The sequence below is a fragment of the Piliocolobus tephrosceles genome, chromosome 8 (assembly GCF_002776525.5).
Source record: "Piliocolobus tephrosceles isolate RC106 chromosome 8, ASM277652v3, whole genome shotgun sequence".
Classification (NCBI taxonomy): domain Eukaryota; kingdom Metazoa; phylum Chordata; class Mammalia; order Primates; family Cercopithecidae; genus Piliocolobus; species Piliocolobus tephrosceles.
The window spans coordinates 1,047,692-1,073,706 of record NC_045441.1 but is presented as its reverse complement, the minus strand read 5'-3'; the positions used below and the strand labels follow the sequence as shown (position 1 = coordinate 1,073,706).

Sequence of the window (26,015 nt, the reverse complement as noted above, 5' to 3'; positions counted from 1 at the left end):
GATACACCCAGGAAATTCTACTGGGCCTAAGGCAATTGTACCCTTCAAGGGCCATGTGAGGCAAATACTCACTCCATCCCACATACTTTTTTTTTTTTTTTTTTTTTTTTTGAGACGGAGTTTCATTCTTCTTGCCCAGGCTGGAGTGTAATGGCACGATTTCAGCTCACTGCAACCTCCGCCTCCTGGTTTCAAGCGACTCTCCTACCTCAGCCTCCTGAGTAGCTGGGATTACCGGTGCGCACCACCATGCCTGGCTAATTTTGCATTTTTAGGAGAGACAGGGTTTCACCATGTTGGCCAGGCTGGTCTCGAACTTCTGACCTCAAGTAATCTGCCTGCCTTGGCCTCCCCAATTGCTGGGATCACAGGTGTGAGCTACTGCGCTTAGCCCCACATACTTTTCAAACCACCTGCAGGGGGAAACCATTCCTTCAAGATGATTTTTAAAAAGAAAATCCACTCCTATACAAATAAATCAAAATAATTCACTCATACGATATGATCATAATATTCTGAAATTTACCATCTGCCAGGACTAGTTTCAACCCTATTTTCTCAACCGCATGACAACTTCATTTCATACCATGAAGCTTCATGCTGCAAACATTTGATGACAAGCCTTCTGATACAGATGTCTGAATCTAGTTTAGTTCGGAGTTCCTGCTTTGGGTGATTTTCCCTTCTTTAGCAATTGACTCTTGCTGGAAGAATTTAAAGGCCAAACATGTAAAACTAAGTTTCCTCAAACTAAAGTCCCCTCAAATAAAATCTACAAATACCCATGATTTGTGTGCATTCTCTTCAAGAATCAGGCTTTTAGCTAAATTAGGTGGAAAAAATGATCAGCTGATTATGCTTAAATACTGCTAATTTTGGTACAACTTAATATGTAGAATTTCTCAAGGATTTTCTTGTTAGATTAAAAGAATATAATCTATACCTAATTTAGTCCTGATTTAGGTTCATGGATACAATTCATTTAAATTGAAAGTTTTTTTTTTTTTGCTGTTGTTAGGAACGATATGCATTGACTGTGTATAAAAAGCAAATACTTTTTCTTTTTTAATTCCCAAAACAAATAAGATCTGGCATTCAGAAGTATCAGTTAGATTCACATTTTTCTGCATATCATTTTGAAGAACGAAAAAGCTCTAAAGCTCTCCAAACTATTGGCATTGGATCAACATTAAACCATAGCTACTACACTAGAGAGATACAATTTATTGCAAAATGTCCCATCAGATAGTGGTTATTAATTAAAGCAAGATTTTATTGCTTTCAGAATTATGATTTGGGATTTCAAAACTCACTTGCTATGCTCAAATGAATGAATGGGCTGGTCTTGTTTTCTCCGTTCTTCTCATTCACGGCCTGCACGTAGTATGCCCCGGCGTCACTGGCTGTCGTGGCCAGGATCACCAGCTGATTCTCCAACGTGATGGCTCTGTTTCAGAAAAGAAGAGGACAGTGTCAAAGCTACTCCAGGGCACTTACTTGTAAGACACAGTTAATTAGGTCAACGATAAAGGAATGCCTAGAGTTTAAAAGAAGAGCTGGAAAGACAAAAAACAATACACAGGCTGACTTCAAGAATACGATAATGGCAGAGAGAGTCTCTTCTGGTCCAGCTAGCACCCTGCAGCCCCAGTGTCCGAGCCTACCGGGTGCTCCACATCTGCGCCAGCACTTGACTATGAAGAAGAAAAATGTTTTGGAACACAGACATCCAGAGTTCATTAAAACTCAGAGGTTCTTCCTCTGAGAATGTGTAAGGAATCCCTTCAGTTAGAAGGCTGGACACCACAACCCTGACCCAGGGCAAGTGAATTAGCTGTGGTTTTCTCCACCTCAGGGGAGCCTCATCAGAGGCTTTGTGTATGGATACCTGTACTGGTGCGTAGAAGGAAAGTTGCCAATGGGCACAGTGCTGCCCCCCTTCAACTTAAATTCTCCCATCATTAACTCCAGACCTCGTCTTTTTCACCGGTACTATCTCCCCATGTCTTAGAAGTGCAAAGGACAAGTAAATAGTCTCCCTGATCATGACCAAGACCTTCTCATTCATCCTGATTCTAGTGGGAAAGGCATCTCTGAGACTCGTTTAATGCACCCGCCCTTTCTCTGAGCCCCTGAGGCTCACAGAAATTAAGCTGCTTGTCCTAGGTAACACAGCAACTTAACAGCAGAGAAGGGACTAGGTCTTTTCCCAAGCAGATTAATACTCATCCGATCATACCATAGAAAGACTCTCATTATACTACTTAATTTTAAAAAAAGAATAAAAACAATACAGACACAACTTCCATGCATCCAAGGAACTTTTATTTGAAATGGGTGTTTTATGGTATCCTCCCCTTATAATTCTGTATTATTTTTGCCAGTTAAAGAGGTGGATGAGGGAGGTAAAATTTGCTTTAAAAAAAATATGGGCTGAGCACGGTGGCTCACGCCTGTAATCCTAGCACTTTGGGAGGGTGAGGTGGGCAGATCACGAGGTCAAGAGATCGAGACCGTCCTGGCCAACATGGTGAAACCTCATCTCTACTGAAAATACAAAAATTAGTTAGGTGTGGTGGCACATGCCTGTAGTCCCAGCTACTAGGGAGGCTGAGGCAGGAGAATCACTTGAACCTGGGAGGCAGAGGTTGCAGTGAGCCAACATCACGCCACCGCACTCCAGTCTGGTGATAGAGCGAGACTCCGTCTCAAAAAATATATATGTATATGAGTAAACTATTCATTGGCCGGTGAATTTGGCTTAGAAGGTAAGATGCATTTTGAGCACCAAAATATCATTTAGTCTAAGCTCTTTTTTCAAAAAGAAGAGAAACATCTTGGGACTCCGGAGTGAGTTGTGTTACCCATAATTGTGTTACTCTACAGGGAATAGTTACAGCACTTTCAGATTCGGATCCTCTAAAATCTTTCTTCTGGTAACATTAAAATCATGCAAAAAGAGTAACCTCTCATGAGGAATTTTAGCATTATAATCATCCTTTTTCTTCCTGCTACCTTTTGCAGAGCTTTTTCAAAAACTCTTGATTTGTATACATTATATAAAATTATCTTAAGAAGTTATTGCTTATTCAGGGTTCCCATAGGATATATTACTGTTTGAGGTCTCTATGACTAACTTACTTCATGTCTCATTTATGAAAATTTGCCTATTAGGAAGTTTTCAATTTTTAGTCCCATAAAAATATTCAAAAGAGTTTTATTATAATTATTTATGACTCCTTTATAGATTCTTTTATAGAACCATAGAAATTGTTTCGTTTTATTTTAGTATATGTTATACTGGCAACTAAAATTAAATATGAATATTTATTACACATGAAGTTACACATTTAGTAGTACAATTTAAAAACTGAATATATGACGTTTTCTTTAACATCTGATTTTTACCATAGTAATTTCAAATATGCCTATTGTTTCTCAGAATTATCCTTATAAAATGTCCATGAATTCTCGATATTATTTATGGCATTATTTCAAGAGTATTGAAAATTTTAAAAGTACATAAAAATAAAAATATTAAAGTTTCCATCTATCATAACTTTTATCTTTAGGTTTATCTTTTTTAGTTTTTAATTTCTATACAGGTTTAAGTCAAAATTCATGAAAAAAAAAATTGCTGCTGCCAAAAAGACACCATGAAAATGCTACATCTTTGGAGAACGTGAAGATTAATTTCCCAGAAACCAAGTGTTTGTTCCTATCCAAATCTTTCTGAACAGAGCATTTCTACAAGAGACTGACTTTTTAAATGAAAATAAAACATCTAAAACCATTCATCTTAATTTCAAATTCTGATAACTGCTGTAAGCCTTAAGAAGAAAACCATGTTTAAAGACAGCAAAGCAGGTATCGTGCACCCATCCTGTCTTCTTTCTTAGCGGCCCTGATTTTGTTGTGGCAACCATGGCTTCCCCCTGCAATCCAGCCACGCAACACGAGAGAGCCGGCCCCATTCCCAGTATCAGGTGTGGGTCTTGATCATTTTGTCCCCACGTGTTCCTGGTGGTGATTTTATGGCTATGAGAGAAACAACTTTCGCATGAAGCTAATAATGGTGGTGGGAGAACAGAGAGAATGGAAAGCACTTGGGTCCTTCACGACCTCATAGAGCCAATGGACCAACCATCCAGCAGCCTGTCCTGTCTGGGGACTTCCTGGTTCATGAGGTCGGACACTTCCTGTTTAACCTTGGTAAGTTAGTACAGATTCACAACAGCACATGCAATAACATCTTTTTTGGATTTTTTTAAGTGTGTGCTCTATGCACTGCAAATAAATCCTGCGTATCTGTTTCTACATATGTGTGTACACATAAAATGTTATCAGTGGTTAGTCCGAGCGGTACAATTACAGGCTATTTTCTTTTGATTCTACCTTTTAAAATATTTTCCAATTTTTCCACAATAAATATCACTTTTGCGATCAGAAGGTAATGAAAAGAACATAGGGGCCTGCTAGGTAATTACGGTAGCAAAGTTGAATACTTTGCTCATAATATGAATTACTTGGCTTTATTATAACATAACTCCAGATTATACATTTAAAACTTACACGGACTTCATAGAAAAATTATAATATTTGGCCTGAGAGATTTTCCTTTAACTTGATTGAAACAAATATATGTGTGGCTTTACATAAAGTTACTTCCTTAGTCTTCTTCCATCTTTGTACATTTAAAAATGAAACCTCATCGCTGTAACTCCTAATTCCATGGGATAGTAGTAAAGAGAAGAGGGACAAAAATGACTGAGTGCGATATGGATGAGATGAGCTGCCGCTCGGGAGAAGACACTGCTGCATCATGAAGAACAAGCTAACCGGTCCTGAGGTACTAATTATAAGCACAGGAAGGGTTTTCACAAGAGAGAAACCGATCTGTTGTTTTTCGTTGCCGAGATTGATGAGCAAAGTACCTGTGCAGTTCAGTAAAGGAAGACCATTTCCAGTGGGCACTTGCTAAGTGCTTCTGGCCATTCTTCACTTGATTCTCCAACACTCTCCTGAGGTACTGGGCAAAATCGTAGTTCTCTATTTCAGAAAAGATGAAATCCGAGGAAGAGAGGAGCTAGCTGGGGTCTCTGACCACGAGCGTTGAGGTAGATGGCTAGACCCACCCCTTGGGCATGGGGGAGGGAGGGCCGCCTTGCTGGGCCTCGACTGGGAAGCTCCCTGACATGCTTGCATGGCGAGGGGGTGTGGCCTTCCCCACGCCACGGCAGATCAGCTGCCTTCAGGGAGGTGATACTGACATTGGAATCCTAGAATAGGTGCCTGAAGACCAGGAAGGAAGAGTAAGGGTACACATTCACCCTGATCACCACTGGAGCAGAATCAAATAGCCGTTTCACTATTTAATCAGCCACTATTGGAAACCCCACTTCCTGCTCAGAGTGGAGGAGACACTAACCTGAACCAGGACACAATGTTCATGTCCCATGCAACTTAGATAGGATGTACTTAGAAGCTGTAAGAAGTAACGGGGCACTTCAACAACTTCCCCTTAAGAGTATCTGTGGTCCCAAGGGGAGGAGTTCCAGGAGGTGTCCAGAAATATTTTCATGATGTGAATATTTTCATGATGTGCTCCCAAAGCTTGCAATGTAACCCATGCTTTGGCTTCCGTGAAAATATAAATTGTCTTTGGTTATCAATAAGTATTTTGCTCTTTAACACTTACCATGAACCAGGGTGGCAATATCCAGGTCAATGTATACATTATGATGAAAATTCAGTAAAATGTTTAGTGAAATAACTTTGCCCATAAAACACAGAAGCATAATTTGAGTCTATAGTTTGACCACTACAAATGTTAAAGCAACATTTGACTAGTTTCAAATGACCTTCAAGTACATTAACAGAAGGTCAGCGTGCAGGAAGATGCAGAATATTAGTCTGTAAAATCTTAAAAAAAAAAAAAAACTTGAAAATATTTTCTATTTTAATTAAGCAACTTTTAAAAGGGTTGATTCTAAGGCTTAGTGTTCTGAGTATAATCTGGATCTCATGCCTCACAGTTTAAGCAAGTTCAAAGCAGACAACTTTGAAACTGATGAACTTTCCTTAGCTGTATAACGACAAGAACTACAACTGCTTTCAAGTCGTTTTGGCACTAATGAGTCCTGGAAGGCTGAATACATGTTAAGTTGCCAGAGTGACATGTTTATTCCATCAAGAGCCAACACTTGCTGTTGACCGTTTGCTCTGGGTGTAAGAAAAATATTTTAAAAGCAAGAGAAGAGAGAATTTAGGAAACCTGTTTCTCGTAATTTCAAACCAATAGAAACCACTAGTTGAGTTGTGTTCATTAATAGAACGCATGAATCCCTAGCACAGACCAAGAAGTCCTGAGCAAATGGGATTGCAGCTCAGCACAGCTGCATTCAGGCAGGCAGGCTCGCTCAGAGGAGAAAGCCATTAAATTTGAGAACTGTGTTTCTTCAGTAAAGGATAAGTTATACTTCTGCAGTAGGAGAAAGACTAAAAGATGACCAGACAGGGAAGAAACTAGAGGCAGGAAAAGACCAGTCAAGCCTCTACCAGTTTAGTTACCATAATGGTGCCTGCCTTGAAAAACATTTCAAGTTAGTCTATGCGGGTATCCTTTTCTATGATAGTAATTGTTACTTTCATAATGGCAAGTCTACGGGAAAATTCCACTGAATTTATGTGAATTCACCTTCTATCCAACTCTTCTATATTGACTGTCTGTCAACGCTTAAATACAGACCCAAGTGGTGGTAAGTTGCAGGTGGAATTTCTAAAATGGTAACTCCTTTAAAATCCTTTGGATTTGAAATACATTCAGATACACCTTTGTTTTCCCTGTACACAATGATCCTCCAGTATTTAATCACAGAGCCAAACAGTGTGTAGTCGATAAATGTGTGTTAAATTAATGAAGAAAAAGAAGGGAATCTCCAAGTATTTGTATTTGCATTTTTACTCTGACTACTCCTTTCTGAGCTTGCATATTTAGGTACCTGGAACCCAAGCAAATACAGGAGTCATTTAACCATTTTCTAATTATCTTTGCAGTGCCTACTGTGTGTGTTAACACTGTCCAGGGAAGACATACTGGCAAATATGGTTGCTGAACACAAGGGGATATCTTAGTGGTAAAAGCTGCAAAGGTGTAAAAAAACAAATGATGGCAGTATGAAGTGCCAAATGTGTGAAGCCAGTCTGTTCGTTTTACAGAGTTTTAGAGGAGAAGCAGATACGCCACACAGGCAGCAAAGTCGCCACAAAGCACGTGGGTCCAACCACATCTGTTTCCCTAGTGATAGCTTCTGAAAGTGTAAAAATCTGATGGGATATCACATTAGCAAGACAGACCCAGTTCTCTAACCTACACGGTATTAATAACTCAGGAACAGAACGGCTGCTTCTGCAGGTGGTGTGGGAGGAAATGCCATCCCTGCTGACTATCTACCCATGCACCTTCCACCGGAGCTCTGGCCAGGGGCTTCTGCATGGCAGGGCGGCACATCCAACTCCCTCCTGAACTGCGGGGCTGGCCTGGGGCTTCCCTGACTGCTCCCAGCACCATGGCCAACAGTAGCAGCACAGAGGAACTTGGGTGTACGGTCAGAAAAGAGGCAGAGAGGGACACCTGCCTGGGTGCACATTGTCTGTCTCTGAATTAAAGTCCAAAGAAGACGTGAGCTCAGAGCTCTTGCATCTTCTCCCAACCAATCTCCCTGAGCTTTCTGCAATCAGAAGTAGGGTTGAACCCGACTTCACGTTAAACTCTAACGTGGTCTGCAGAGAAGACACCTGATTTTTCTACCAGAACAAGATGATCACAGTTGACAGGAAGTAACACCGTCAATAACACTATGATATTCTGTGTTAATACAGAGAGGCCTTATCAGGCAACTGTGACCTGGATGGAGCAATAGAAGTGGAACTGGATCTGGCCCCGATTTTATTCCCACAGGCTCATCACTTGGCTTTCTCATGTGTAAAATGGGAATAACAATTCCGACATCAAAAGGACATTGACGAAATGCAAATCAGGTAATGAGGTGAATGAGGCTGGCTCAGAAGCTACGAATTCCGTGTTTGCTAAGTCTGAATCTGTTTCATCAGGTGTGAATGTGACTGGCAAGTAAGAAAACAGTAAATGTCATCTACTGTCCTCTTCTAGGGGCTAAATATCAAATACTTCCTAGTTTTAGTTAACAGGCTTCTGTACAAACACAGCTAGGTCACCGAATTATCAGATTAGAGTCATAAAATGACCAGAAACCTCTACTACCTAAAACAAAGCCCGTCTGCTCAAGAGCATACAGGTAACGATTTAGCAAAGAAGCCTAGAAGCAACTTGTCTTCAGATACTTCCACCCAGATGCCACAAATGTTAAAACTCACTTTACAAGACTTTAATGCTGGAAAATCCCTGGCCTTTTCTCCACATGTGTTTATGTGTCATAAATGGAATTATTTTCGTTTAGGAAAGATGCTGTCTAGCAGGAAGGACAGAAAATAAATGAGGAGATTAAAGGGTAACTGTTGATGTAACTGGTGAAGGATTTATTTCATCAGGGATTTTCGCCCAGAATAAATATATTTCTTATTTATAGCAGTGTTTCTTAAATTTCCTAGCTAACCTTCAAAAGCACTTTAGTCAATTTGTACTTATCCAGGGGCCTTTTGTTATTTCAACTAATTGTTTCAGCACTAGGTACAAAATAAATGGCTACGCCAAATTCCTGGTGTGGTATATGCAGAGGAATGGCATGAATGAGGAGTTTTTACAGAGCCCAGGTTTAGGCAGAAACATTTCCAGCCAAGATTTTTTTGGTTAAAATTAAAATTCTAGAAAAAAGAAAAAGAAACATGATTTAAACAAAATGTGTGGAATACATGTTTTTAGTCTTTAGATCCTTAAACAGTGGAACTTCCCAAGAGTGTAAAATCCAGTCAAACTGGAAACCAGGAAAGTTGACGACAGAAAGGCGTCCAAAAAGTAGATGAGGACCAACTAAAGCCACTCCAGATGGGGGGTGCTTCTCATGAGGAATCCTCCTCTCCCCAGGATACTCTGCAAACAGCAGTCAATTCTGAAATGAGCTCGGTTTATATAGTAATAGAATAAAACACAATAAATAATTTCATCAAAAATTAAATATATATGGCCATGGCTAAGCAAGACACAGCAGATACAAGAACATTCCTGGGAGGCCTGTGCATTGCTATCGGCGTCTGCAGCTGTAGCCTCTGCAGAGAAGCGTTGACCCAGCCACTTTTACTTCGTGGGCTGAGTTGGGGAAGCCTGGGGCTGGTAATTCTCGCTTCCTGACAAGTCAAATGCTTTCTGTATCTCACTTTCTGCAGAACGAGGCACTCAGGAGTCTTTCTTCCCTTGTGCAGATAAAGGGATACCGGGCAGAGGACTCGACCCTCGCTCCACGTGATGCTGCCCGCAGAGGATTATGTCTTCGTGGCTGGACCAAGCATACGCAGCAGCTGCTAGGAAGCAGAGGTCTCTTCTTTAAAAGCAAATAACAGCAGAGGAATACTAGAAAATTAGGAGCAGAGTGAACTGCTTTTTGAAATGCTTTCCATCCACCTTTCCGGTCTGTCACCACATTTGTTCCTCTTTGAAGGAGCATAATTATGACCAAGGGGTTCCACTCTCGTGTTAAAACTCTTTCTGATTGCCGAGTGACAAAGCTGTGCCCAGCAGAGATGGGCGCGCCTGTGATGGCTATGGCAGACTCATAGCACCTCGAGCACAGCTGATCTCAGGGATACAGTCTGGATCTGTGTTCCCTCCCAAATCTCATGTTGAACTGTAATTGCTGGTATGGGAGGTATGGCCTGGTGGGAGGTGACTGGATCAGGATCATGGGGGTGGATTTCTCATGTGTAGCACCATCCCCTTGGTGCTGTCCTCATGACAGTGACTTCTTGTGAGATCTGGCTGTTTAAAAGTGTGTGGCACCTCCCCCTTCACTCTGTCCCTCCTGCTCCTGCTCTCACCATGTGATGTGCCTCCTCCTGCTTTGCTTCTCGCCATGATTAGAAGCTTCCTGAGGCCTCCCCAGGTGCAGATGCTTCCTGCACAGCCTGCAGATCTACGAGCCAATTCAACCCCTTTTCTTTATAAATTACCCCGTCTCGGGTATTCTCTTACAACAATGAAAGAACAGCCTAATACGCCTTGGTGATGGTGGGTCCTCAGTGCATGACTCAAAACACGTGCTCCCCTAACTACAGGGGATAGATCTTCATGCTCACACACAAATGCCATCAACAATGAAGATGAAAATAAATCAATAAGAAAATCCAATTTTTAATGATTTCTTTTTATTTCTGAACGCTACTACGATAGGTATGGCATTTGTGTGTAAACAGAACGTCTGTTGGGTTCTCTGCTTTATCAGACAGCCTGCCAGTGTCATCACTCTCTGTGACTATGGACATTGTTCTGGCAAACAAAAGTGCAGGGAAATGGTCAAACAGCCATCAGGTAGAAACTGATTTATCAACAAGGCTGAGAGCTCTTTAAAATCCTGGGCCCCTAAACTGAGCTTTCAGGAGGGCTTACTGCACGCTTGGTTCACTGTGACACACGTCTCCTCCCAGAGCAGGGCTGCCTCGCTGTGCAGGTCGGGCTGGGATCCAGGCCTTGCATTATTTACACCTGTGCTGGGAATTATTCAGAAGGTGCCAGTAAGCAAATCCCACTGAATCATTCGCCACAGTTGGGAGACAGACACTGGCATTCTTTCAGCGTTCCGAGATTTTTCTGTGTGGGATTTCAGAGGGTGAACCTGCTGGCTTTGGACATGCCTCTAGAGACTGACCCTCCATCTGCTCCTCATTCAGTCACCACCTGGAGTTGCTTGTCGCTTCTGAGAAGGGGCACCATGCTCCCCAGCAACTCTTCTTTTCTACAAAGCTTCTGCTCTGCCCTCTTCACTGACATGATGCGGAGGGCGCATTCCACGGGCCCGGCAATTGTTGTGTGCTCTGCATGCAGCGTCTCACCTAGCCCTCACGGTCATCCCACACAGATTCAAATTCCCTCAGTTGGATTTTGGATCCAGAGATGACTGCATGGGAGTCCCTTCTCTGACACTTCCTAGCTGGTGACACTGTGACAACAGGCCAGCTGCTTGACTGACAGCACCAATGCTCAGGACGGATGGGGAGAATAATTGTATCCATCTCTGAGTGTTGGTAGGAGAATTAAATGAGATATTAAAAGGTGATTGGCACACATAGCTGGCATACACTTAAAACTCAGAAATGCTTAGCTGCTGTTATCATCTCCATGTTACGGACAAGAAGCAGAGGCTACTAGAGGTTAAATGCTTTTGCTAAAGGTGAAGAATCAAGACTCTAACCCAGCCCCCCAGCCTGTGCCCATCCCAAACGTATTCTCTCATCAAGTCCTTTAACTGCTGTCTCTGTCACCTCCCTGGCCCCAGACCCAGTGAGACAACATGCCAGGGAGAGGAGTCTGTGCAAACCTTTGTTGTGAGGTTAACAGTTCTGCGCCTTGGCCCCCTCTCTCTGTTTCTCTCTCTCTGTCTGCCGCTGTCTTTGTGTCTCTTTGTCTGTCTCTGCCTCCCCTTTCTCTAGGTCTCACATCAGATCCCCCCACTGGCTAAGACAGGCCTGGCCTATGGTAGAGGGGATCATGAAACTGGTGACAAAATGCAGGGGTGGACACTGAACGTTTGGGCTTGAGGCAGCCCCTGGCATTACCATCTACTGGGATTCCGACTATACCACAGCATGCTGAGTCTGAAGAGGGAGGCCCCACACCACCTGAGTTATATGAGTCGGCGTTAAGCACTTCCCCTTCCTATCCTGATCGAACCCTCCCAGGCAGGCCTTCTTGGCCTTCTTTGGTACTGTTCTGGAGGTTACCTTCTCCACTAGGCGGCCGTCAATCCCTCTAACAAGCGGCAGAGCTATGAGCCCTGGGTTCTGTCCATGAAGACTAATGAAAGCAGTTTCCTTTGGGGATGGGGTCGATTTTTTTCTCAAGAGGTATGAACTTCGGACTTTCCCAGGTAAGGCTTTATAAATCCCTTTGGGTTTAACATTAGGATATGTCTAAAATGAGAAAATAAGATGGCAGCTTCAGATGTGCCTGGGTGAAATATAGCTATCAATAACTCAAAAAGGACCATTTTGAGAAAGTCTAAGTAAATGAAAAACATTATTAACCACAACAAAACACATGTAAGACACAGGCAGGAAGCAAATTTAGGTAATATCATTCTTAATTCCCAGACAACCCCACACAAAAATAAAAACAGGAAAAAAAAAAAAAGGATAAAAATAGAAAAAGGGGCAGCAGCTACTTCTCCCAACTGTCTCCACTACTTGCCACGGCTAATGATCTCGTGCAGTTCATTTCCATGACAAACACAACACAATAACATAAAATGTAATTGCTCTATTCATCTCCTCAGAGAACTGCAATGTGGTTTGTTAAGTTGTGATGTATTTGTTCTTAGTCCTCAGCCACAATTCTCCACAGGCGTTTTAGGTTGGCCACAAGCAGTACGTAACTGGTGCAGAATGATTCAAATGAACAGGTGCGAAGTTCTGCAAAGGACCAAAGGCCACAGAAAATTCTTCGCTAGGGTCTACAAAGGTAACGGTCTCTGCTGGGTGGAGAAGGCAGGGGAGGGTGAACATCATAGAGCTCCAGGGCCCAAATCCTTAGCCATCTGCTGGGGCACATGAGCCTTCTCGTGGTGGGCCGAATAAAGGCCCCCAAGACATCCATGTCCTAATGTGGACATCCATGTCCTAGAGATATGTTACCTCACGTGGCAAAGGGAGTTTGCAGATATGGTGAGGTTAAGGATCTCACCGTAAGATGGGAAGATAGTCTTGGATTATTTGGGTGAGTCTATGTGAGACAAAGTCCTAGAAGTGAGCGAGAAGTCAGAAGAGTCATGAGCAGAGGGGAGGGTTTATGCCGCTGACTTTGAAGGTAGAGGCAGGGCTACAAGTCAAGCATTTGCAGTCTTTCCTTGTCTTTGACCTCAGGGCCTTATCATGCAGTTTGTGGTAGCAACAGAGATCTACAGGAGGAGGAGGGCCTTGAAAATTCACACTGAGAAGAGAAGCACGACAACTAGAATAGCTCCATAAAGGAAGAAGAGGGGGCAAAGAAGTCAGGCCAGCTACAAGGAGGTGACTTGGAAGGAGAAAGAGTTTAAAGAGAAATGTTTCGGTTCTCCATTAATGTGGTCATTCTTTGACAGATCACTGATGATCTGAATTGCCTTGACAATATTTTTTTTTGGATAGACTGGATGATGTCTTTCTTGTTTTGGCTTTGCCACCAAGCACTAGATGTGTTTCATTCATTTGTTCACTAATTCACTTACTCTTCTGACAAACACTTACCGGGGAATTTACTAATAGATAAGAGACTATCAAGGCTGTATAAGTCTACAGTCTACAGTCTCCACAGGGGGAACTGCTATGGTCTCAAAATGCCATTTGCCACAAAAAAGAACCAGGGAATTTTAGAGAAATGGTTCATTATGGGTCAGGGCAGAAAATGTACAAGAGGAGCCCAGAATATCATATACCATATAGCAAGAAAGCAAAGACTACGTCATGTCACAAGAACTCAAGAATCAACCTGAAGACGCTCCTGCTACCCAAGAAGGGGGCAATTTGAGCATCAATACAAAGGCATTCAAGTCAGAAAGGGAAAAATGAACCACCTCTATTTGTAGATGACGTGGTCTACACAGGAAATACCAAGGAATCTACAAAGCAACAATAACAACAACACTCATTGAACTAATAAGTTTAGCAAGGGTTTCAGAATACAAGATACACACACACAAAAAAACCCTCTATTTTTTAGTAGCATAAAACAGCACAGATTTCTTTTTAATAAACAAATAAAAACTGTATATACTTATGGTGTCCAACATGATATATGAGTACCTTGTGAAATGGTGAAATCAAGCTAATTAATCTATACATTACCTCATGTGTATTTTTTTTTTCTTTTTGTGGTAAGAACATTTAAATCTACTCTCTTAGTAATTTTCAAGTATACACTATATTATTAACTATAGTCACCATGCCGTACAATACATCTCTTGAACTTATTCCTTCTAATTAAAATTTTGTGTCCTTCGACCAATATCTCACCAATCCTTCCACCTCCAATTTTACTTCTCTATAATAGCAAAGAACATGTGAAAGCCAAAATTAAAATATAATGCCACTGACAATCACTCAACAGAAATAGCTGAGAATCTAGCAAATATGTACAGAACTTGTATGCTGAAAACTACAAAAATACTGAATAAAGAAATCAAAGTTCTACACAAATGGAGAGCGATAAAGAGTTCATGGATTGGAAAACATAACAAAGTAAAGATACTGGTTTTCTCTGAACAGGCCTACTTGTTTAATGTGATTCCTTCAAAATCTCAGCAAGATTTTTTCTATAGATAGAGAAAATATTCTAAAATTAGTATGTAAAGGTAAAAGAATTAGAATAGCGAAAACAATTTTGAAAAAGCAGGAAAAAGTGGGAATAAGTCTACCAGATAAACAGCTATATCCAGTGTGGTATTGGCAAAGGAAAAGACAAATAGGTAAATGGGGCAAAATAAAGAACCCAGAAGGAGACCCATAACAGTAGGGCCAATGGATTTTTCACAAAGGACAAAAATCAGTCAGTAAAGGAAGGAAAGTCTTTCCAACAATGGTACCAAAGTAACTGGAGATTCATAATTCATAAGAACTGGAGATTCATTAAAAAAAAACTGACCTCAGCCAAACCCTCATGTAACTGATACAAAAATAAACTCATAATAGATCATAAACATATTTGTAAAATAGGAGAAAATATCAGAGAAATTGCAGAGTTCTTAGATATGACACCAAAAGCATAATCTGTGAATTAAAAAATTCAGTCAATTGAACTTCATCAACATTAAAATGTTTTGTTCTGTGAAAGACTCTATTAAGAGGAAAATATGGCTCATGCATGTAACCGCAGTACTTTGGGAGGCCAAGGCAGGTGGATCACAAGGTCAGGAGATTGAGACCATCCTGGCTAACATGGTGAAATCCCGTCTCTACTAAAAATACAAAAATGAGCCGGGCGTGGTGGCGGGCACCTGTAGTCCCAGCTACTCGGGAGGCTGAGGCAGGAGAATGGCATGAACCTGAGAGGTGGAGCTTTCAGGGAGCCGAGATTGCGCCACTGCACTCCAGCCTGGGCAACAGAGCGAGGCTCTGTCTCAAAAAAAAAAAAAAAAAAAAAAAAAAAAGAGGAAAATACAATTTGCAAGCTGAAAGAAAATATTTGCAAAATACAAATTTGATAAAGGATACATATCTAGAATATATAAAGAACTCTTAAAAATCAACAATTTAAAAAATCCAGTTAGAAAATGGGGAAAGCAGGCCAGGCGCAGTGGTCCATGCCTGTAATCCCAGCACTTTGGGAGGCTGAGGCAGGTGGATCACTTGAGGTCAGGAGTTTGAGACTAGCCTGGCCCACATGGTGAAACCCCTTCTCTACTAAAAATACAAAAATTAGTCAGGTGTGGTGGTGTGCCCTTATAGTCCCAGCTACTCAGGAGGCTGAGGTGGAAGAATTGCTTGAACCTCAGAGGTGGAGGTCTCAGTGAGCCAAGATCACGCCACTGTACTCCCCCCTAGGTGACAGAGTAAGACTGTGCCTCAAAAAAAAAAAAAAAAAAAAAAAAAAAAGAAAGAAAAGAAAAGAAAAGAAAAAGGGCAAAGTACAAGAAGCAGCATGTGACCAAAGAGAATATGTAAATGGAAAATAAGCACACACAAAGTGTTCAGCATCACTAGCCATGAGGGAAATGCAAATTAAAACCATGACATATCCCTCCACACCTATTAAAATGGCTAATATAAAAAAAAATAGTCATGCAGGAAACTGGAGCTCTCATACATTATTGAGAGAATGAAAAATGGTATAGCCACAATGGGAAATACTTGGGTAGTTTCTAAAATGCTGAATGTATACTTACCATTTGACCCAGCGATTACAATCCTGAACATGCATCCCAGAGAAATGAAAATTTACATCTACGCAAAAACCTGAACAGAAATGTTCATAGCAGCTTTATTTGTAACAACCAAAACCTTGAGATAACAACAACAACAATAACAACAACAAATGTTCCTCAATTGGTGAAGAGTTAAACTGCTACCTCCATTGCACAGAATCCTGCGTCACAGTGAAAAGGAACAAGCCATTGATAACGTGCAACTTGGATGGGTCTGAAAAGTATTAGGTTCCGTGGGGGGAAAAGGCAAACCCAAAAGGTCACCTCATGTCCTCATGTAGGGTTCCACTTACGTAACATTCTCAAGACGAGAAAATTGTAGAGATGGAAAACAGATTCGCGGCTGCCAGATTGCGAAGCTGCCAGGGAAGGTATGACCATTACAGGGCAGCACAAGGGGGATGGATGTCTGTGGTGATACAATGGCTCTGTAGCACTTTTTTTTCTTTGATATAGTGTCTCATACCGTTCGCCAGGTTGGAGTGCAGCGGCATGATCATGGCTCACTGCAGCCTTGACCTCCTGGGCTCAAGTGATCCTCCCACCTCAGCCTGCTGAGTAGCTGGGACCATAGGTGCGTGTCACCATGCCTGGCTAATTTTTTTTTTTTTTTTTTTTTTTTGTAGAAATAAGGTCTTGCTGTGTTGCCCAGGCTGGTCTTGAACTTCCAGGCTCAAGCGATCCTCCTGCCTCGGCCTCCCAAAGTGCTGGCATTACAGGCGCGAGACCAGCCCAGCTCTGTATCGTGGCTGTAGTGGTAGTTACACACATTTGCACATGTAGTAAAATGACACCGAACTACACACACACACATATTGTACCAGTGTCAATCTCCTGGTTTTGATATTGTACTATAGTGACGTAAAATATAAACATTGGGTGAAGGGTACATGGGACTTCTCTGAATAGTTTTTGCAAGCTTCTGTGAATGTATAATTATGTACGATCTCAGAGTAAAAAGTTAAAAAGTAAAAGAAAAGAGAACTCTGCTAAAGAAAAGAAAAAGGAATATATCCCTACTCACTCCATGAGAGCAGAAAGTCTAAACAAAAACTAACAAGCTGTTTCATCCACCAGCTGATCAGCAGAGTTCTCACTGGAGTTTTCAGGGAGACACAAATGTTGGAGTTTGAGAATTGAATCACAAAACAGGGAGAACCACATGAAGACAGAGGTGAGAAAATCCAGAAGAGAGCTCCAAGTGCAAAGGCCCTGCAATGGGACAGGCTGGGCCAAAGAAGACCAAGGAAGCAAGAGGAGAAGGAACTGGAGAGACAGAGAAGATGCGAGCTGGGAGCAGCCACAGCCATCTGGAATTCACCAGGTCTTGCTCAGGGTCCTCATCAGTGAGAAGGACTCATCATCAATCCATCCATCCCAGGCCCTCCTTCCTGTTTTCGTCAAACCTGATCATTCAGTTGCTCAGCCCTTAGGGAGAAGGAGAGAGGACCATAGAGAGAGCACACTGACAATCTACAATCGTCATAAGTAAATTATATAAATGTAGCCATAAGAACTCAGAATGCACAGCTGAGGTCAGTTAGTGAATTTTTTAAAAAATGATTAAACATTCAGTAGACTCTAGGGCCATGAAACAAGGAATTCTTGCTTTTAATTATAACCTTGCAATGACATTGAAAAGAGAATAAATTATATGCACTATGCTCCAAAGAGAAGTGAAGACATACTAGAAAAGTTTTCATTAACCCAACCACAAGGAGTGGGGGAAAGGTTATACTGATGAAATATTACATTCAGCTATTTAAAAAACCCAGTTATATGAAGGAGCTAATTACACAATAATGTCTCATAAATGAAATAGTGATGTGTCTTATTTAATCATCTGCATCTATGTCTTCCCTTGCTCAAAAACTGTCAGGTTGATCTGGCTAGTGTAAATGTACTTTGGAATATATTAGGAAAATAAAAGGAATCTGCCAAATATTTCATTTCATTGTACAGATATCTGAGTCTGGGACATTTCTGTTAGGGTGGGAAGGACAAAGGGGCCAGTGTAAAAAAGAAAGTTAAAGGGTATTCAATCAGAGCCAAGAGCTATAACAAGGACAAGTCCACTAGGCTAAGACAAAAACTGGGCCAGGCTGCTAGTATACCCGGGCTTCCAATGCACCAGTTTCTACAGATCAATAAGCTATCTCAAAGGGTGTGAAGGACTTTTGTCTTTTGATTCAGGGATTAGGTGTGTGTGTATTAAGGAGTGATTCAGATGAAAAACTCTGAATAATTTGGTATGTGATGGCAAAGAAAACAGTACTTGGCTTAAAAAAAATAAAAAATACTGGCCAGTCGAGGTGGCTCACACCTGTAATCTCAGCACTTTGGGAGGCCGAGGCGGGTGGATCATGAGGTCAGGAGATCAAGACCATCCTGGTTAACTCGTCTCTACTAAAAATACAAAAAATTAGCAGGGCATGGTGGCAGGCGCCTGTAATCCAAGTTACTTGGGAGGCTGAAGCAGGAGAATCTCTCATACCCAGGAGACAGAAGTTGCAGTGAGCCAAGATTGCGCCACTACACTCCAGCCTGGGTGACAGAGAGAGACTCTGTCTTGATAAATAAATAAGTAAGTAAGTAAAGATGGCAATTAGTGTAGCTAAGCGCACATCAGTCTGGGTAGAAATGCTCACCAATGAATGATGGGAACTAAGATCCTTACATGCCATTGCTCCAGTGCCAGCTGGTAAAGAATTGGGAGAACAAGGGATTAAAAACAATAAGGAAATGGAAGTGTTCTGTTCCCTCAAAATATTAGACACACAGGCTGGAAGTTTCCTAATACAGTATACCAGGATATGAAATGCAAATCCTGCCCAACAGAAAGGTTGGGGACGGAGAGTCCAATCCACACCCCTGCTACAATCTCACCAAAAACATCTGTTTTATAAAATCACATATACTTGAAGGTTATCATAGAACCTGCGTAGTAATCTAAACAGTAACAAAGTTCTGGGAAAGTAATATTGTTCTGTCTCATGGAGACAAGAACTCAAAACTTCACCCAGGAGACAAAGAAAGAGAAACATAGAATAAATTCAACAACAACAACAACAACAACAAAACCATGAACTAAGTATTCACTTTACAGTAATTTAGCCAGTAAATTTAGACATACAAATCAAAAGCACCTATTTCAAAATTTAGCACTTGGAGGAGCAAGTAAACTCAGGCAAGGGTAGAGAGAAGTCATGGGCCCAGTATGAAAATTTTAGGATAAACAGGGTCTAACATATTCATATGCCTTCAACACCGAAAAGCCAGAAGGGGCCTAAGTGAATAATTGGGAAAATGGAGAGACATGTCACAATTTTTTCTCTCCAGATTCAGTAGCAAGATTTAACACAATTTTAAAGTACATACCAACTGAATGTTCTGAAAATGAAAAATAAGTATTTTGAAGTTTATAAGAAGAAACAAAAAAGTAATAAAAAGCCCCAAGATATTTTTAAAAGGAGAAGAAACATGAGGGACTTATTCTACTGGTTATCCAATGACATTAAATCCATACTACTATAAATAATGATTGAATAATAAATAATTGAGTGGGGAAGAGACAAATCTTCCTCACAGGAGAATTCAAATTAATAAATGCAGGAGAATGAGGGAAAGAGAAAAATGACCATTAGAAATCCACAGAAATAGTTACTGCAGGCAAGATCCACTGGTGAAGGCTAAAATTAGTGGGCACAACTTCAAAGAAAAGCAGAGTATGTGCATAATCTCAAAGTATCTATGCAAAATATTAATCAATTTTTTGTGGTGGTTTTAATGTGCGTCCACAAAGTCACTGATAGCTCTCCCTCTAGTAGGAGGGGGCTTAACTACCCTCCCCTTGCATGCATGCTGGGCTAAGAGACTCGCTCTAAGAACAGAACGTGGAAAGGGAATGGTACTGGTTGATGCCGCCTTAACCAAGCGACCACACTGTCACTGCCAGTAACAAGTCATGTTGATGCCAAGTGCCCTGAGATGATGAGTCAGCTTTATCGTGAGAAACCATCAGACAAGGCCAAATTGAGGGATGTTTTAGAAAGCAATGGGTCAGCACTCATCAAGAGTGTCAAGGCTGGCCGGGCGCGGTGGCTTACACCTGTAATCCCAGCACTTTGGGAGGCCAAAGTGGGCGGATCACGAGGTCAGGAGATCAAGACCATCACGGCTAACACAGTGAAACCCTGTCTCTACTAAAAATACAAAAAATTAGCTAGGCTTGGTGGCAGGTGCCTGTAATCCCAGATACCCCGGAAGCTAAGGCAGGAGAATGGCATGAACCCAGGAGGCAGAGATCACGCCACTGCACTCCAGCCTGGGCAACACAGCCAGACTCCATCTCAAAAATAAAAAAAAATAAAAAAGCGTGTCAAGGTCATGAAAGACAAAGGAAGACCAAGAAACCATCACAGATTGGAGCATTTTACAGAGACACGGTGACTAAATGAAACACGGAGTGCGGAAAGGATCCCAGAACAGGAAAAGAGAATTAGGAGAAAAATTGGGGAAAAGTCTCTAGTAAATGTACTGCACCAATGCAATTTTCTTAGTTTTGATGAATGGACTAGGTCATGTAAGCCGTTAACAGTACGGAAATCTGGGTGAAGGGAATACCAGAACTCTCTTGCAACTCTTTCATAAGTCTAAAGTTACTTCAACATAAAAAGTGATTTGAATGATCTCAAAAGCAACAACAAAAAGTTGACATCTGTACAGAAAAGTGAGCCTAAAGACAGACCACAGTGGATATAAATCATTAATATATAATAAAGGAAGAGTGAGAAATCGATAGGAAAGAAATAGATAATTCGGAAAACATCAAGGAAATATTCACTAGCCATTTAAAAAAATTTAGATCCTTAACTCCTGCCATACGGCAAAATAAAATTCCAGTGGGATTTTCCAGTGGAAAAGAAATTGTAGAAAAACTTCATCAATTATGACATACACAGCATGGGAGATTATACATATTTAAAAGAGTAAATCAGATCTATGTAAATGGGGTTCCATGGTTTTTTTGTAGGTATTAAGTATGAAAAGATACAGTAAAGCATATAAAATATGATCTAATTTTTTAAAACACTGGCAATAAAAACTGTGTGTGTGTGTACATACGCACCCCTCTTCTACATGTTCAAGGCTGTATGGGGCTAAATGACTTTACGGAAAAATAAGAAAATACACATTAGGCTATTTATGTATGTGGAGGGAAAGAGAAAAAAAGAAAAGGCGAAAAAAAGAAAAGGCGAAAGAAGTGAAAAGGGAAAAGAGGAAAAGACAAATCTTTTTAAAAGATGTATGCGGGATGGGTGTGGTAGCTCACACCTATAATCCCAGCACTTTGGGAGGCCAAGGCAGGAAGAATGCTTGAGGCTAGGGGTTAGAGACCCCATCTCTATGAAAATTTAAAAATTAGCCAGGTACAACGGCACACATCTGTAGTCCCAGGTACTTGGGAGAATGAGGCAGTAGGATCACTTGAGGCCAGGAAATCAAGGCTGCAGTGAGCTATGACTGCACCAGGGCACTCCAGAGCCCAGGAGACAGAGCAAGACCCTGTCTCTAAAGAAAAAAAAAAGAAAGAAAAGGAAAGAAAAAAAAAGAAAGAAAATATATGATCACATTTATGTGAATCTAAAAGAAAACTTAGATAAGTATCTAATTGCTAAATTTGATCTTACTTTCTAAATGTAAAAATTATGTAATAAACTTGGCTATATGACATTGATAACTTTAGTCTCTTTAAAAAAAACAAGAAAACTGAAAGGCCAGTGGGCAAAAATGTGTACAGCAAACAACTCATTCATTTCAAAATAAATAACGAACAATACATATTTGAAAAATGCTCAGCCTTAATAATCAAAAGAAACAAATCAAAAACAATGAAAGCCATTTTTGTTGTTAAACCTGGGGGCGGCCAAAGGAACCCAGTGCCCGGAGATGTTGGCTTAAACCAAGGTGGGGCTTGAACCGAGGCGGTCATGAGGGAGACGGTAAGAAGTGGTCGTGCCTGGCTATGAATTGAAAGTGGGGCCGGCAGGTGCGGTCCTGGAATGGGTATAGGCTGGGAGAGAGGGGGGAGTTAAAGACGAATGGGACTAGCACCACTCTGGGCTGGGAGTGTGCAGGGGCCGCCCTGCTCTTAAGGAGCTCTGCTTCCAGCAAAGGGGAGCAACAGCAAAACAGCTTCAGAGTATCATTCCGAGATCCACTGCTATGCCCTTTACCTTCCTGATTAAGAAACTCTTTTTCACAGCCAAAGAAACCTCTCCATTTCTATTTAAGCCCCTTCCATTTTCTCCGACCATCTGTGGACACGGAGTATAAATGCTTTAGCGCAGCTTTCACTTATACTTAAAGACTTCATTATATTAGTCTTGCCTTTATTAACCTACACAAACTCAATTCTCCCTTTCGTTTTGCAGAACTGTTTTCTACCACTTTAATCATTATTTCTTCCTCTTCAACACATCACAAGAGGCTGAACTTATGCCTATAAGTAAATCAAGAGAGCCAAAGAAAGAGAAAGACTACATAGCATTGTCGAACTCCAGAGCAGGCTGGTTGAGCTCAAAAAACAGTCTATGATTTTTAAAGCCAGAGGTTATGAATCTATTAGCACTCTCATGATGTCTGTGTGTGCATCTGATCATGAATCATTACCTTCCCAGAAACACATTTTATGAGAGCAAAAGTTTAGATTTATTGCCCTCACTGATATTATTCTGAGCATAATCAGTCAATTCCACAGATTTTACTACTTGACTCGAAGTAGAATACAAATGGGTACAAACCCATTCTTGTGACTTTATCGTATAACTGTATAATATGGGAAGAACACCAAATACTTTCAGAGTTGATGCTTCAGAAAGGGCACATTTTAAGTCAGGTATCAGTTCTCAGTCTAACGTGATGGGTTCTAATACATCAGTGTCACTTTTCAATTTAACATAATCTAACTTTTCATGATAAATAAGAAAGAGAATGCCGGCGCGAAGACAGGCATTTAACAGCCAGATACAGCGAGGGGTAAAAGGAAAATTTCTATGAGTGCAGCCAATCCTCCTCGCTTTGCTCTTTAAAGTCACCAAGATTCCTCTCAGAGCCCATTTGTGAAGGAATTCTGTGTACTTTACATTTGTTTCCAGCCCCTTGCACACCTCTCTCTGTTAATATAAATGATCTACAAGGTCTGAATCAGACCCCTTCCAGCAATACTGCAGGAGGTGCCAGGGTGTACTGAAAGCCAAGTCTCGTGGGGCCTGCCTAACAAGTGGCATTAGTTTTACAAGACACCCTATCCAACATGCCTCTAAGGGGAAAAAAAAAATTACAGCCACAGCACATGGTCCCATCTAAGTATCATGCAAAACAGACACGTCTAAGTCCTAACACATTTCGTCTAGTGTGCTAGGGCAACTTGATGTGGTTAAAAGATTTTAGAGTCAGTTGTGCCACTAACCTTGGACAAGCTGCTTGCCCTCACTGAGGCTCTGTCACCCTATCTGAGAAAAGGAAGAATGATGCCTTGTAGAACTGCTGCAAGAAGGGGGCTACACTTGCAAAGTTTCTAGCAGAGTGCCTGGCACAGAGTTTGTCCTTAATACTGTAGTAGTAACGACAATACCAATAGTGATCCTATTTTTTTAATAAAAAGCTCATTAATATTTTCTTAAAGGCCAAGTTTAGTGTCTAAAAATTCACGAAAGGCAACAGACAGGGGATCTAGAACAGATGTCTCAAGGGCCAATGAAATGGAGGAAAGAGGATGATGTCCAACCTCTGAAATGTAGAGCATGGATGCATCCTGTGTCGGTCCATTTTCTGTTTCTGAAATCGGGTGATCTATAAAGAAAAGGAATGTGTATCTTATAGTTATGGCACCTGAGAAGTCCAAGGTCTAGGGACTGTGTCTGGTGAGGTCCTTCTTGCTGTGGGGACTCTGCAGAATCCAGGCAGTACAGGGCATGACATGGCGAGGGGCTTGAGGGTGTGAACTCAGGTCCCTCTTCCTCTTCTTACAAAGCCACCAGTCTCACTCCCATGATAACCATTAATCCATGAACCCATTATTCCATGAATCCATGAGCCTTCATGACTCAGTCACTTCTTAAGAGCCCCACATATCGACACTGCCACACTGGGGATTAGGTTTCCACATCAGATTCAGAGGGAGTAAACATTCAAACATAGTGTGCCCCAAAGCTATGCCCTTGCTACATATGCCTTCCTTTTATTCTTCTTCCTATTTTTAAAATCGTTATAAAAATTTAAAAAGAAGCTAAAAGGGGAATGTTAAATAGCAAGTTCAGGTCAGTGCCTGTGTCTTGAGGGACAGGAGATGTGGGAAGGGACATTCAGCTATATTGGTGACCTTTTACGCCTTCAAGGGATCAGCTGGGTGTGTTCGCATTCACGCCGTTCTCCTTTGTGCTTGCTTTGTATATCTGAAATACTTCAGGATACTTTTGTTTAAAAAAAGGTAAAATCATAAAATGTAAAATAGATTCAAAGAGTGCATTACATTGTATAAAGATAGCATGTTTCTTAAAAACGAAACATATTTGGTATGTGCTAAGTCTGAGGGCAGCCAACTACTAGGATGTGGGGGTTGGAGGTGCCCTTAGAACAAAAGGCCTTCAGTAGTAGAAGATTTTCACATTTCCCAGAGCAGGGCAGGGAGCACCCTGCTCCTGGACCCCACTGAGGTCCTAATCAAGCTGAGGCAGATTCACCTCCATCTTCCAAGGTAACTGCCATTGTGCAGAAATATGGCTCTCCATCCCTACCCCTGCATAAGTCCACTCCATTTCTGTGATGCCAGAATAACCACTTACTGCCATTAAATAATCCAGTACTGTGAATGTGGACACTCCATTTATACCTTATTTTTATTTTATTTTATTTTATTTTATTTTGAGACAGAATTTCGCTCTTGTTGCCCAGGCTGGAGTGCAATGGCGCGATCTTGGCTCACTACAACCTCTGCCTCCCAGGTTCAAGCAATTCTCCTGCCTCAGCCTCCCGAGTAGCTGGCATGCACCATCACGTCTGGCTAATTTTGCATTTTTAGGAGAGACGGGGTTTCTCCATGTTGAGGCTGTTCTCGAACTCCTGACCTCAGGTGATCCACCTGCCTTGGCATCCCAAAGTGCTGGGATTACAGGCATAAGCCACTGCACCCGGCCTTCCATTTATACTTTAAACCTTGCTTCCAACAGCTCAGTAAGTGGCAGAGGAGTGGAAGGTTTAGAAAGAGAGAGTCTGTAGCTTGCCAAATCTAAAGAAAAAACAAGATTGCTTAGTTGCTGACAATAGCTATAGAATCGGCACAAGAAGGATGCAAAAGCTGGAAAGGGCAGAGGCTCGCGGGTCTACTTAAAAATTTGCACTAAGAAAGAAACCTGAAGACTATCTAAGGCGCGAGGAAGCCTTTCATGAGTTGAAAGCCACCGTCATTGTGCGCTGAAATATTCAGCGTTTGTCACATCAATCGCTGGTCAGGATTTTCTTGTAGAGCATAAAGATCTTCAAATACATAGCTTTTCTATCCATGAAGAATACAACTTAGGTAGAGCTGATCACTCTATTAATAATAATCAGGTATTTTCAAAGAGGAATGGAAGACAAGATTTAAAGCTGGGTAAATGAATCATTGACAGGATCTTTTAATATTGGAAAATTACCTTCAAATTTAGAAATGTATTGTATTTTACAGAAACAGACCAAAATATTAAAATTATTACCTTTACATGGAAGTATAACTTTTTAAAGGGACATTTGGGTAGACATTTTTCATCACAGCACATCACTCTTAATAGTACTAATTTTTGTCATTGTCCCATTTGTAGGATTCTAGAATCCTTTGACCTTTTTCCATTAGCTCCCACACAATTCTCAGTATTATTGTGAAATGAATCTTTTCCT

At 41.2% G+C, this 26,015-nt stretch overlaps 1 protein-coding gene across 1 annotated transcript in view; it reads right to left on the bottom strand.

Annotated features, from left to right (window-relative positions):
* SDK1 (sidekick cell adhesion molecule 1) overlaps positions 1-26,015 on the bottom strand; it is a 985,027-nt gene that overhangs the window by 454,412 nt on the left and 504,600 nt on the right. The window contains exon 7 of the mRNA XM_026449463.2: positions 1,314-1,447. Within this exon, the coding sequence (XP_026305248.2) occupies positions 1,314-1,447 (134 nt within the window). The remainder of the gene's footprint in view (positions 1-1,313; positions 1,448-26,015) is intronic.